Source organism: Trichosurus vulpecula, chromosome 4, assembly GCF_011100635.1.
Source record: "Trichosurus vulpecula isolate mTriVul1 chromosome 4, mTriVul1.pri, whole genome shotgun sequence".
Taxonomy (NCBI): Eukaryota; Metazoa; Chordata; class Mammalia; order Diprotodontia; family Phalangeridae; genus Trichosurus; species Trichosurus vulpecula.
Genome location: NC_050576.1, coordinates 213,317,823 through 213,332,941, shown reverse-complemented (window position 1 = coordinate 213,332,941; position 15,119 = coordinate 213,317,823). Strand labels below are relative to the sequence as shown.

The following is a 15,119-nucleotide window of genomic DNA, read 5'->3' as shown; positions in this document are numbered from 1 at the left end:
CATCAGCCTTGTCACTGGAGCTGTTGCTGTTCAGTCACTTTTCAGTCATATCTGACTCTTTGTTACCCCATTTGGAGTTTTCTTGGCAAAGATACTAGACTGATTTGCCATTTCCTTCTCCAGCTCATTTTACAGAACAGGAAACTGAGGCAGACATGGTTAAGTTACTTGCCTAGGGTCACACAGCTAGTGTCTGAGGCCAGATTTGAGCTCAAGAAGATGAGTCTTCCTGACTCCAGGGCTGGCACTCTATCCTGGCTGCCCATGACTGGACCTTACTGGACCAAGAAGAGGAAATAGCTTCTAAGAGTGTGACTTTCACAAAGCAGAGAAGAGTTCTGACTTTGGACCTAAGAAAGGAACAGTGCCTGGGAGCACAGTAGAGCTAAGGGTAACTGAGTAGGGACTTTGCAAAGAGAAAAAACTTCTAGGCCCTGCAGTACCAGGAGTTGTAAACTACCCTTTGCCTACGTACGTGCCTCACTACATTACCACTGTACTGTTGAGACAGTGTGCTCTTACTATATCATCTTAGTAAATATTTTTACTAAGAGCTAGTTGCATCTCCTGGCTGATTGTTAATGGGTTGCACACTGGTGGGGGTTAAGCTGTTGCACAGGGGGAGTCAACCACAGGGTTACCCTCTTCAACACACAGTGACAGCTACCCAATAGGGACCCAATGTGCAAGTGCAAGTTGGTAAAGTAATGCAAAGGGAGTATTATATTTTTAAAGTACTTGCAAATCTAAAAGTGCTATATTTCTTCCTTCCTTGTTTCCTCTCTTTTTTCTTATTATGGATTCAATTATTTTTATAGCAAAATAATGAATAATTTAATGCATGGCAAATAAAAGAAATGATATAATTATGGAAGCTTTCATAAATATGACAGACTACTACAGTAGTAGTCTCCAAATGTCCTTTTCTACATTTATTCTTTTAAACAAGGTATCATCTAAGTAGATTTCCCAAGAGACTTACTACAAAGAATTTGAAAAAAGAAAAATAGCATTCTTATTTTTATAATTCTTATTATTAACTGCTGTAGCTCCAAGGGAACAATAGTTTCGCTTTCTGGATTCAATATAAGGCTACTCTAGCATCCCAAAGTCTCCCATTTAGAAAGCACTACCCACTGCTATCCCCTTCAGGAACATGCTGGAGCAGAAATGACAGCAGCCAAGCTTACTGATCTTTTGACTGATTGGGGGGGGGGGGCAGGGCGGAGACGGGGGCAGTCTGAGAAGACAGTGCCAGAGGACAAGGGATACAAAAGGGTAAAACAATTTTTAAAAAAAAAGGAGATTTCCCTGGTATAGATTAGGTTCTCAGCAAAATTCCAGTCTCACTAGAGACAGAACTCAACTTCTAGCCCCTTCTTGAGGCCCTCTCCTCAGAGCAAGTCTGCATCCTATAAACTACCTAAAAATCTGTAAACAAAATTATAACACCATCAGCCCCTTGGGACATTCAAAATGATCTGCTTACCCCAAATAACTGGAACTTGAAGAAGGCACTCCCATCCCTGGTTTTTTGTTTTTTTTTTTTTGGTTGGGGGGAAAGGCAGGGCAATTAAGTGAGTTGCCCAAGGTCTGTTTATCAACTGTCTGAGGCCCAATTTGAACTCAGGTCCTCCTGACTCGGGGGCCAGTGCTCTACTCACTGTACCACCTAGCTGCCCCACCCCATCCCTGTTTTCTAAACATTCCAAATCACCAAAAAGCTCTTTTTCTCTCTCTTTTGAAAGCAGGTGGTTTTGAAGCTAAATACCTAAGATTCAAGGCACCGCAGGGGGAATCCTCACATGCTTGAAGGACCACAATAGCTTTTGTCCTCCATTTGAACCAATGCCCAAATACAGATAACCAAAAGGTCTACGTTCCTGTTCCCTGAGATAGGCTAAGGAAGTTAAAAGCCTAGGCCTGGAGCCCAAACATCCACACTGTACCATAGCCTCAACTGACTCTGCTGAAAAAACCTTCCTTGGATTTTATCCTTGCAAAGGCACTGTCTTTGTCATCATATGGAGTTTCTGTCCAGTGGGTACTTTGATGACTGCTGGATCATGAGGAGGGTGATATCAAGGTTACCCAGCAGTGTAATCATTTGGATTGTTTAGTACGAGCTTCCACTAGACCCAGAGCCGGGGGTCATGATACTGTCAAACTTCTGTGGAATTTTCCCATTGCTTGGAAGCCACCGAATTAATCCCACCTCCTAGCTGTCTGCCGGAGGTTCCTTTTGTCCACTGTCTAAAGAGCTGTAACAATCATGCAATCAGAAAATGTCACTTATTACAATGTCCTCATTATTGTTACTGTTGCTAAGCATAATCATCTGAGAGGAGGAAGACTATGGATGGCTTTGATGACATGGAGCCTAAGGATTTATCTTTTTTTTTTAATCATGCAAGTAGAATGTGTACTTACAGAATGCCTGTTCTCCCCTGAATCTGGAAGAAAAAAAAAGTATGCAATTCATGTAATTAACAGGAGGCAACCTCATCTTCACACAGAAAGAAGGCATGCACATTATGTCTTCATCCCCCAATACCTAGTTATGGAAGGGAGTTTCCAACACCCAAGAGAGCCAATTTAAAGCTTTCCAAATCAAGGAAAGGAAGTCAGGTCAAGTTTGACTTCAGCTATAAGGAAGTAGACATGGGGTGTTTATTATTCGCTCAGCTGTTCCTCCGATTTTTGTGGCTCCTCCTGTCCACAGAAAAACTGTGGCCTCATCACTAATCTCTCACTATATAACAAGGAATCCCATGTGCAGGTGTCAACCTCACCTCAGATTTCTAGGTTCCAGGTTCTTCCTTGGGGAGGTAGCTCCCAAGAATCTAAATGATCATTTCCCACAGCCAGTCTTTCTAGGACAACCTAGGAATGGCCATCTGTTGCATAAATGAAATCTATCCTCTGCTAGGATCTCCCTCTGCCAAGCAGCAGGAGAGCTGGGGCTGGGAAACCATTTTCGATTATGGAGAGACAATATGGTGTATTGGATGGAGTGCTGGAACTGGAACTCTCTCTTAAAATTCCACTCTAATATTTACTAGTTGTGTGACCATGGACAAGTCATTTAATTGCCTTGAGCTTCAGTTTCCTCATCTACTCGATAGAGATAGTAATGCCTATGCTACCCATGTCACAGGATTGTTGTGAATCTCAAATGAAGGAATGTGTGTCAAAAGCTTTGCATACTCTAAAATGCCAAAAAAAATCAGTTGTTCCTAAATCTATGCACGTACAGATGCACATCCTTTGTACTGGACAGAAGAGAGGCAGGAACCCCCAAAGACCTCAAAAAGCCTAGAACCATAGTGAGGAGTGAGCCCATCCATTAATAGAGGGCCATTATGAAAACTTCTGTGCATTGAGCAGGCCTCTGAGTAGAGAGAGAGACTCATACCCATGCCTGACCTACAATAGATACAAAAGAGCCCCAGTCTTCCCAAGGGGAGGTTCTGTAACCAGGCACAAATGCAGTCTTAGAGGAAGGGCAACTGTGCCTTGTACAGCTCTCAATTTTCATTCTTCTCCCAGACAATGCCTTGTACTGAGGCCTCTACTTGGGAGCATCTCTCCCTAGCGTGTTGTTGAGGCCAACCATCCCCTCTCCCTCAAATATTACCATGGGATGGGAAAGGCTGGCCATGCTTGGTTTGAGTAGATAGAAGGGAAGCCAGGGTGAAAATAGGGAGATTATGCTCTTTTAAAAAAAAAGGCCTGAATCTTAGAGTTCCACAGAGCTTTAGAGAAAGCAGAAGATGGAAGAAAGTAGGCTCCAGAGAAAACACTTACAGTCTCCTGTGATTCTAAAGCCACAGGACAGAAATGTAGATCCTTGCCATGGCATAACTAAGGCCTGAGCCTATGACTCAGTGATGACATTGAGTCATCGGGCAGGCTTACTTCATGCCACCATCCAAAGTCTGGGCCCAGAAAGGTTAATAACTGCCCTGGAATCTCAGGAAGGTAAATAAAGGACTGAAGGAAAAAAAAAATGTTTTTAAGGAAAATTATGTTGATATCACTATTGCTGGAAAATCACACCTGTGGATTAAGCTCCTGTTTAGATCAGGTGATTATAATCAAGCTACCTTTGCTCATCTAGGAACAGCATGTCCTGACTGCAGTCAAGGAGTTTGTACTTAAAAACATTTAGTATAAAGTAAATAAACTATCATTACACTGGCTCATGCCCTCTCTTTTCTCCCAGGAAAATTAAAAGGTTAAAAAGTTTCCCATGCCAAGATGGCAGAGTAAGGAAGGAACCTTCTGAAGCCCTCCCAAATCCCCCTTCAAACAACTAGAAAACTGCCTCAGAATTGCTCTAGGAGCAGGGAAACAGCTTCCCAGCCTGGCAGGAAAGGTCTGTCTCACTGGGGTGAGAGGGGAAGCAAGGTCCAAGAACAGCAGCAGCCAGTCTCATAGCAGGCGACCTGCATCAAGATTCCAAGTCTGGGGCAATCCACCAGCAAGGCCCCACCTTCCTGCAAACCAGCAGCCCCCTAGGCAAGTAAGCAGTCTGTGCAGCACGGCAAGGCTCCACCACTGGAGCAAGCCCACAGCTAAATCCCACACCCAGAGATGGCCAACAGGGAGGCCCTACCACCATCCCCCACCCCAGTACAAGCCAGAAGGGAAGTGTAGTCTCCAGAGAAGGCAAGCAACTAAGCCCTGAAGCCCAGTGAAAGCCATTAGTGAGACCCAGAGCCCCAGCATAAAAAGCTTGGGACAACGCAGGACAAGAACCCAACTCTCCAATAAAAACACCAAATCACAAAAAAAGCAGGGCAGGAAAAAAATGAGCAAAAAACAAAAAAAGAACTTGACTATGGAATGTTACTATGTTAATAAGGAGGATCAAAGCATAAACGTAGAGCAGGACAATAGTGTCAAAATGGTTACATGTGAAGCCTCAAAAAAAAAAATGTAATTTGGTCTCAGGCCTAAAAAGAATTCATGGAAGAATTTTAGAAAGATTTTAAAAAGCAAATTAGAGAAGTAGAAGAAAAATTGGGAAAAGAAAGGAGAGTAATACAAGAGAATCATGAAAAAAGAGTCAATAGCATTGACAAAAGATTTACAAAAATTTACTGACAGAAATAAATCCCTAAAAAGTAGAATTGGCCACATGGAAAAGGAAGTACAAAAGCTCACTGAAGAAAATAATTCCTTAAAAATTAGACTTAAACAAGTGGAAACTAATGACTCTGCAACATCAAGATACAATAAAATAAAATCAAAAAAGTTTAAAAAATAGAAGAAAGTGTGAAATTTCTTATCGGAAAAACAACAGATCTAGAAAACAGATCCAGGAGAGATAATACAAAAATCATTGGACTACTTAAAAGCCATGGTTAAAAAAAAAAAAAAACCTGGCCAACATCTTTCAAGAAATTATCAAAGAAAACCGCCCTAATCTATAAGAACCAGAGGGCAAAACAGAAATTGAAAGAATCCACATATCACCACCTGAAAGAGATCCCAAAATGAAAACTCCCAGGAACATCACAGCTAAATTCCAGAGCTCACAGATCAAGGAGAAAATATTGCAAGCAGTCAAAAAGAAACAATTCAAATATCATGGAGCTACAGTCAGGATTACATAGGATTTGGAAGCTTCCACATTAAAGAACTGGAGGGCTTGGAATATGATATATCAGAAGGCAAAGGTGTTAGGATTACAACCAAGAATCACCTACCCAAAAACACTGATTACAATCTTTCACAGAAAAAAAATGCATTAATGAAATAGAGGACTTTCAAGCATTTCTAATTAAAAGACCAGAGTTGAATAAAAAATTTGACCTCCAAATACAAGACTCAAAGCAAACACAAAAAGGTAAAAAAGAAACAAGAAAGAAAAAAACATAAGAAATTCAATAATAAGGTTAAATTGTTTATATTTCTATATGGCAAGATAATATTTGTAACTCAACTTTATTACTATGAGAACAATTAGAAGGAGTATATGTAGATAGAGGATGTGAATATAAGATGACTTGATGGGATGATAATTTAAAAAACAAAACGAAGTGGTGAGAAAGAAAATTGCACTGGAAGGAGGGGGGAGATTGAATGGGGTAAATTGTCCCACATAAAAGAGGCATAAAAGAGCTATTACAATGGAGAGGAAGATTGGAAGGTTGGGGTGGCAGGGAAAGCTTAAACCTTACTCTCATCAAAATTGGCTCAAACAGGGAATAACAGTCACACTTGGTTAGATATAGAAATCTATCTTACCCTATAAGGAAGCAAAAAGGGACAGGGATAACAGAAAGGGTAGGGGGACTGATAAAAGGAAGAGTATATTGGGAAAGTGATCAGAAATAAAACACTTGTGAGGAGGGAAAGGATGGGGGGGTAATAGAGAGAGGGGGATAAAGAAGAGAAAAATAGCATGGGAAATACATGGTTATCATAACTATAAATGTGAATGGGATGAGCTCACCCACAAAACAGAAGTAGATAGCAGAATGGATTAAAAATCAGAATCCTACAATATGTTGTTTACAAGAAAAACATTTGAAGCAGAGAGATACACACAGGGTAAAGGTAAAGGGCTAGAGCAGAATCTATTTTGCTTCAGCTGAAGGAAGGAAAGCAGGGGTAGCAATCATGATCTCAGACAAAGCAAAAGCAAAAATAGCGCTAATTAAAAGACATAAAGAAGGAAACTATATCTTGCTGAGAGGTACCATAGACAATCAAGTCATGTATGCACCAAAAGGTATAGCATCTAAATTTTTGAAGGAGAAGTTGAATGAGTTACAGGAAGAAATAGATAATAAAACTATACTAGTGGGGGACCTCAACTTTCCCCTCTCAGAACTAGATAAATCTAACAAAAAATAAACAAGAAAAAAGTTAAGGAGGTGAATAAAATTCTAGAAAAGATAAGAGATGATAGATCTCTGGAGAAAACTGAATGGGAATAGAAAGGAATATACCTTTTTCTCAGCAGTATAGGGCACCTACACAAAAACTGACCATGTATTAGGACCTAAAAACCTCCCAACCAAATGCAGAAAAGCAGAAATAGTTAAACACATCCTTTTCAGATCATAATGCAATAAAATCACATTCAATAACGGACAATAGAAAGAGAGATTAAAAATTAACTGGAAATTAAACAATCTAGTCCTAAAAACAAGCATGTTAAAGAACAAATCATAGAAAAAAATTAATAATTCCATTAAAGAAAATGACAACAACGAGACAACATACCAAAATTTATGGGGTGAAGCCAAGCACTATTTAGGGAAAAATTTATATCTCTAATAAACTAGAGAAAAACAGATCAACAAATTGGGCATGCAATTACAAATACTAGAAAAAGAACAAATTAAAAATCCCCAATTAAACACCAAATTGGAAATCCTGAAAATCAAAAGAGAGGATTAATAAAATTGGAAGTAAGAAAACCATTGAACTAATAAATAAAACTAGAAGCTGGTTTTATGGGAAAAAAACAATAAAATAGGTAAACCATTGGTTAATTTGATTTTAAAAAAGGAAAGAAGAAAACCAAATTACTTGTATCAAAAATGAAAAGAATGAATTTGCCACCAATGAAGAGGAAATTAATACAATTGTTAGAATTGTTAGGGGCTTTTTTCCAATTATATGCCAATAAATTTGACAATCTAAACAAAATGGATGAATATCTACAAAAATATAGATTACTCAGATTAACAGAAGACAAAATCAAATACTTAAATAGCCCAATGTTAGAAAAAGAAATTGAATAAACAAGCCATCAATAAACTTCCTAAGAAAAAAATTTTTTAAAGGTTGCTAAGATTCCACAACCGTGCCTAGAGAGGCCTCTTCAATCTCTCTCAAATGAGACAGCATTGTTAAGTACTTGGCAAATGCTTAAAATGTCAGTCATTGCTGCTATTATCCAATAGATTTTGAAGCCTCTACTATCAGTGACAGCCCTTCCTAACCAAGGCCAAGCTATTCAATTCGACATGCACTTATCAATTATCATCTCTGAGCAGATGATCCTCAAATCTACATATTCAGTCCTGTTCTCTCTCCTTGGCTTCAGCTCTGCATCACCAACCACCTCTTGGACATCTTGAACTGGGCAGCTTGTGGACCTCTCAAACTCACCATGCCCTAAACAGACCTCGGTGTCTTTTTCTTTTCCCTGAAACCTTCCCTTCTTCTGAACTTCCCTATCACTGTCCAGGGCATCGCCATCCATCCTCCCAGCAATCCAGGTTTGAAACCTGAGTTATTTTCAACACCTCACACTCATCCCAATCTATTGCCTAATCTTGTCATTTCTAACTGTGCAGTATCTTTCATCTAAATACCCTTCTGTCAATGCACACAACCACCACGCTAGCTCAGCCGGTTGTAACCTTTCACCTGGATTATTGAAATATTCTTCTAATTGGTCTCCCTGGCTCATATATTTCCCCACTTTAATCCATCCTTCATTTAGCTCCCAAAGTGATTTTCCTGAAGGGCAGGTCTGAATATGTCACCCTCCCACCCATAAAGTTGGCATTTAAAGCTCTTCACAACTGAAATCCTTCCTAACTTTCCAGCCTTCTTGCACTTTCTTACCTCTACACATCCTGCACATTCATTCTACACCGGCCTATTTGCTTTTCCTCCCATAGGGCACTCTCTGTGTCTTTGCATTGGCTGTCCATGTGCCCCATGCCTGGAATGCTCTCCCTCCTCACTGGCTCTCTCCAGGACTCAGTTCAGTTCCCACCTTCTGCCGAAGGCCTTTCTGGTCTCCCCAATAGCTAGTGCCTCCCTGCTGAGACTACCATCTATCTCTATATATCTTACACTTACCCAGTTATTTTCATGTTGTGTTCAACACAGTGATGGGTGTATACAATAAGCACTCAATGAATGCCTGTTGACTGACTGATTGTATGCCAGGAACTGGACATATAAAGACAAAAACAGAATAGTGCCTGCCCTCAGAAAGCTTACGTTCTCTTGGAAGGCTAAGAGTCTGAAAGCAAAGCAGAAAAAGGTTGTCTTATCCACCTGTTCTCTACACACAGCATAATAGCTTCAGCCCTCATCCTCTTCCACTCAAACAGCCCCAGATCCCTTTTCTCTCAGGGCCATTTGTCCTCCTCCTACTCCCAGGCTAGGGCCTCTGGTTTGCTCTTTATTGGCCAGATTACTAGATGCTTAATTGCTTATCTCCAGAGAACACTTTTCCTTTTTTCACTCAGAAAAAAGGCCAAAGCAACCAGAACAATCGGAACAATGTGTTGTTAAACTCTTTCCCAAAATAACCAACAGTAAAACTCCCTGAGTTGGAGGGAGCAGGTGAATTGAAAGATTAAGTGACAGAAGAAAGGAACTAAAAATACTAAAGGATTTATAGTCAAAAGGGACCTTAGAAATCATCTAGTTCTGGGGTCTCGGATATTTTTTATATTTTGATACCTGTATTTCAATATTGTTGGTTTCCTTGTAATCCTACATAGTTTATTTTACACATTTTAAAACATTACATGGCGCAGCTCTTTCAGATAGAGGGCAGGAAGACCTGAGTTCAAATACGGCCTCAGACATTTACTAGAGCTGTGTGACCCTGGGCAAAGTCACTCCACTTTTGTCTGCTTCAGTTTCCTCGTCTGTAAAAGGGAGGTAATAAGAGCACCAACCTCCCAGAATTGTTGTGAGAATCAAACAAGAGAATATTTGTGAAGCACCTGGCACAACAGCTGTTGCTCAGTCATTTCGGTTGTGTCCAGCTCTGGGGTTTTCTTGGACAAGATACAGGAGTGGTTTGCCATGTGCTTCTCTGGCTCATTTTACAGATGAGGAAACTGAGGCAAACAGGGTTAAGTTACTTGCCTGAGGTCACACAGCTCTGAGTCCAGTCTGAGGTCACATTTGAACTCGGGTCTCCCTGACTCCAGGCCAGGCACTTTATCCACTTCGCCATCTAGCTGCCCTAATCATAGGTGTTTAATAAATGCTTGTTTCCTTCCCTATTCCCTTAGGTGGAGAGTAGCCCCAACTATTGCCTGGAATCATCCCAGATCATAGACTGAGAGCCGGAAGAGATTATCAAAGTCCCACCCCCTTATCTTACAGATGAGAAAACTAAACTGCAGAAACATGAAATGACTTGTTAGACCGCATGAGTAACTAAGTGGCAGAAATGGGGTCCAAACCCAGGTCCTCTGAGTCCAACCCAAAGTCTTCTTTGCCCCGTATTGTGCTGCTTAGTACTATGGGCCTTTACAAAGAGAGGCCACTAAAGAAATAGGCAGGCTAATCTGGACCCTGGGTTTGACTTCCTGATACTCTGCTTTCTAAACCTTCATTTTCCCCTTGCTACCCATCACTGAAGAGACTGCTCCCCTCTGTTGCCTGTGGGGAGATAAGCAACATCCAAATATTGCAAAAGAATGATACATAATTATCAGAGAACACCGGATCTTAGGGGTCATTTAATGTTATCCCCTTCACTTTATAGAAAGGAAACCAACACTTCAAAGACAAGAGACTTGGTCAAAGTCCCAAGGACCCCAAGTATTAAGATTTTGCCCTGGGCCCTGGGCCAGGGCTGGCAGAAGCTCGTGCCTGGCTTCCTGCGCCAGAGGGACCAGCTGTGGGCATGGATGGGCTACCAGGCAGCAGTGAGCTGGCACTGTTGTGAAGAAGTTATGGTAAAGGAACCATCCCATTGGGCTTGAAGCAGGGAATAGCCATGGGTGGGGCTGAACCCCTAGGGGGTCCAGAACTTCCCTGCTGTCATGTCCCATGTCTCAAGCCTCTCTCCACTGGGCTACTCTGTTTGTGGTCGCTGGGTTTGGTGGGACCGTTTCCCATTTCTTCCCAAACATCTTTCCCCCAAGCAGAATTTCCTTAAACAGTATCTCCCCTCAGCAGCAGTCCCCCAAATGGCCTCTTCAAACTCAAGCAACCTTTTCCTCCTCCTCCCTCCAGTGCTGCAACTAGAACCTGGAAACTGCATTTTATAGATCATGCCAAAGCTGGCGGCTGCCACTCCCACCTCCCCTGTTCTTGGCAGTCAGTAGGATCAAGAGCAGTCAGGACTAGCCTGCTGGCCCCTCTCTGCAAGATGCCCCTGTGAGGTGACTGCCCTCCCTGGCTTCAGTCTGGCATCACTGCTGCCCTCCTCCTTCCTTCTCTTCTTCAACTTACTAGTTATTAAACATCAGTCTTCCTTGCTGTATAAGTCCTATCCTTCTTGACATCATAATGGTCTTGGTTCCTTCTTTAATTCATTGGAGAAGAAAGAAAAATGACACAATGGAAAACAGAAGTCAGACTGTCTTCCTTTCATATAGAACAAAGGTTCCTAACCCCTTTCATGCAAGGAGCCCTCTGGCAGTCCAGCGTAGTCTATGGACCCTTTTGCAGAATAATGTTTTTAAGTCATTCAAGGAAATGTTAAATTTCAGTTAGAAGTTAACAAAAATTAGAGGTAAATTTTCCCCATCCAAGTGCATGGACTCCCTGAAATCTATCCACAATCCATGGACTCTGAGTTATGAAGCCCTATTTTAGAGCCCTAGATTCAGAGTCAGGGGATCTAGATTTAAATCTTACTGACTGGCTGTATGACCCTGGGCAAGTCATGTAATTTCTTTGAATTCACTTTTCTTATCTGCAAAATGAGGGGTAAATGTGGCAGCACTTCCCACTATGCATGCTTGTAGTGAGGAATACACCATGTAAAGCTTCAAGAATTATAGAAACGTGAGCCTTTGATAGCATATTTGTGCCATATTGCCTCCCTTGTCTCCAAAGGGCAACTCAGTTGGACTCTCTTAAAACTCCAACTTAGAAAAGAGGGAGAAAATAAAAGTTGGTTTGGTCCTTAGAAAAGAGATAACAACCAGAAAGGTTCTGGTGAGAAGAAAGGTGGAGTTTAAAAAAGGAGGGATGTCATTATGTGTAGGTCAAAGCTTTATGAGGGAAATAGTCTTCCCCAAAAGGGAGGAGGGAATTGGCAGACCAAAGCGGCAGCCAGCCACACTTGAGGAGATTTTAATATCACTTGACTTCTAGCATGCCAAAAAGGAAACATTTCTTGCCCGCCTTTCGTGAGAAGGAAAAAAAGGAAGGAAAGGAGGAAAGATTTTGGCTTAAAATTTTTTTTTTAAAAAAGGACAGATAAAGGAGGAAATTAAGATTAAGGGGGACAGAGGATAGTCTCCCAGATTTGACATTTACCAAGTAAGAGGAGAGGAGACATTTTGGGGTAATGATTTTTTTGTTGTTGTTGCTGTTAAAAGAAGTCAAAGGAGATGAGTAGATTGGGCTTGTGGCCTTCCAAGGGCACATTTCCATTACACACAGCAGCTAAGAGAAAGTTCTCTTTGTAAACAAGGCTAGGCCAACCAAAATGAAACACTCTTTGTTTAATGAACAGAGAATCAGAGAAACTTCTGAGAGTGGCCAGTCTGGATTCAGGGATTAAGAGAACTCCAACGTCTAATAGGAAGCAGAACAGCTGATGCTGTAAAATTTTGAGGGTGGAGGAGAGCTTCCCTTTGGGAAAATAAACTTGTCCCACCTACAAGCTGCGTTATGCCTAGAATCCCATAGTGAGGCATTCGCTCTTTTGGCGTTAAAGGAGACAGCATTGTATAGTACACACAGTGGTCCCCAAGCCTTTCAAATCAGGTGACCCTTTCGTATCATCAAAAGATTCCTCAGACAAACTCCCAGTGCCTTACCAGGCGCACATAGCATTGCAGTTAATGCTCTGCTAACTCAGACAATGCATTAGTGACAAAATGATACGGCTCAGTACACACGTGGATTCGTGGACTCCCTTGCAATAACCTGGATCTTCCCCACAGTGAGTGATCTGTTATTGAGAATCACCGATAACAGAAGAGGAATGGAATTAAGAGGCAGGACTTTGGGCTTTCTCTTCGTCTTTTCCCTTATCTATAAAACAAAGGGCTTGGCCTGGGTGATCTCTAAGTTCCCTCCAGGTTTGTCTTTTGTTGAAATGCCAATCCCTCTGGGACATGCAAACACATGAAACCCTGTGAGTCACTTATATTTCCGTGTCAGGGAGTGTGTTGGATTCTTTCCTGAGAACGGTTTAGAGAGTGGTAAGGGCTACAGGAAGTAGAGGTGGGGGCAGGAAGTATTACTGATTGGAGGAGGGTGGGGGAGGAAAAGGGTACCCAAAGGGGAGAGTGGAACACTAAAGACAAACTAACTACTTCACAGTTTTTCCCCAAGGCATTGTCTCTTTAGGACTTAACAGGACAGTCAGAGGAGGGCGATGGGAAGAAATGTTCCAAATCTCAAATAACGACCAATTCCCCAAACACTATAGTGAAGCCACGAACACTTGATTTATGAACATCCTTGAACACAAGAGATCCCTGTAGGAACTCATATGACCTCTGCTGTCATTGCAGAGACCCCACCCAGTCCCTGCTTCCATGAAGGGCTTACTAGACTCTTGTTTGATAGCAAGGAGGGCAAGAAGCTCCCTTGCCATTGAGGAGAAAGTAAAGGGGGTAAGGAGAAGAGAGAGAAATCCCCTTGTTCTTAGGATAAAAGGGGATTGGAATGGGTCATTACACCTGAAAGGGTTGGGAGCCACTGTTGTATACTTCCCTCTCTCCTTTCATGTTCCTAGTGAATACCTAACTATGGCAGCTGGTAAGTGGGAGAGGTATCTGCTGGGCAGGGACACCTTCCTCAAACCTCAGAATTGCTCAGAAGGAGCTGTTCTGCCTGGCGTCCCCGCTTCTACAGAAGGAAACGCACAGACTCTTGCTGCTGCTGATTGTTTGCAGAGGGGATTATTTTCTAGATACTAGGGATGTCTGAGGGAGAGGTATAGCCCAGCTTCAGCTTAGTATGTAAAGGACCTAGCAATTAGACTCGTTCAAAGATTTAACAGGGCCACACCAGATGTCATATAACTCAGCACTGGAGATGTTCAAGTAGAGGGAGAACAACCAATTAATTGTCCAGGAAGTCAAAGAGAGTTTATGCTTCAGGTTGGGTTGGACCTCTGAAGTGAATTTCAACACTAGGATTACAGGAGTGTAATATGGATACTAGTAATAAACACTGTATAGTGCTTTAAAGTTTAAAAAATTGGCTTTCACATGCGTTATCTTATCTGATTGGTCCAAGAATTTTGTGCACTTGTCATTATCCCTATTTTACAAATGAAGAAACTGAGAATCACAGTGGTTAGGTGACCTATCTAAGGTCACAGAGCTAGCTAGTAAATGGCATGGGTAGGACTCAAGCTTAGGTCTTCCTGCACAAGATTCTTACAGTCAGAATATTATTAGTATGTGAGCTGCAGGGCCACTGAGAACAAAATGATCTATGTACTTTAAATGTGTCCAGTTATTTAGATGGATTAAGGAAGACAAAAATAAAATTGAGACCTTGAAAGGTGGACCTCTGGGACATGAGTGAAAAGGAGTCTAGCTCATTAGAATAAGGCTACACTTAGGGTTCCTTCCTTTCCTTTAGAATGGGAGTTCTACTGTTGGGCTCTGGGTGCAAATTGAAGCATATTTGTTCACTTTATTTTTCTTGTGGGTTTTTTGTGGGTGTGTTTTCTTTTATAATATGGAAAAATGTTTTACATGACTTCACATGTTTAGTTAATATCATATTGCTTTCCTTCTCAAGAGGTACAGAAAAGAGGGAGAGAATTTAGAACTTAAAATTTTTTAAATGAATGGTTAAAATTTTTTTTAAAAAATTGGGAAAATTTTAATAAAATAAAAATATATTTGAAAAGGAATGGGGGCTCTTAATCACATGATTGGCTTCCTTTGCAATCCTGTATATTTTATTTTATGCATTTGAAAACATGATTCTGAGAAAGGATCCCCAGGTTTTGCTAGACTTCCAAAGAAGAAAGGTTAAGATCTCTTCCTTTAAAGACAGTTCTTTTGACTCAGTTTCCCTTTGGTGTCAGCCAGCTGGTCTACTTAGGATGCCATAACAGGATTAGGCAGAGGGATTCAAGTTGGACAAGGGAAAAGAACTTTCTGGCTTTAAAGAAGCAATTCTGTGTCACTGAAAGAGATTAACAAAGGCCATTGTGCCATCTTCTTTATTAGATACTTTTGGAATCC

At 41.3% G+C, this 15,119-nt stretch overlaps 1 protein-coding gene across 3 annotated transcripts in view; it reads right to left on the bottom strand.

Annotated features, from left to right (window-relative positions):
- The window catches only part of PECAM1 (platelet and endothelial cell adhesion molecule 1), a 102,961-nt gene that overhangs the window by 13,727 nt on the left and 74,115 nt on the right, over positions 1–15,119 (bottom strand). For 2 of the 3 annotated variants that reach the window (XM_036756978.1, XM_036756980.1), the window contains one exon: positions 2,431–2,453. The exons of the other annotated variant lie outside the window; for it this stretch is intronic. In XM_036756978.1, the coding sequence (XP_036612873.1) occupies positions 2,431–2,453 (23 nt within the window). The remainder of the gene's footprint in view (positions 1–2,430; positions 2,454–15,119) is intronic. 3 annotated transcript variants of the gene reach the window in all.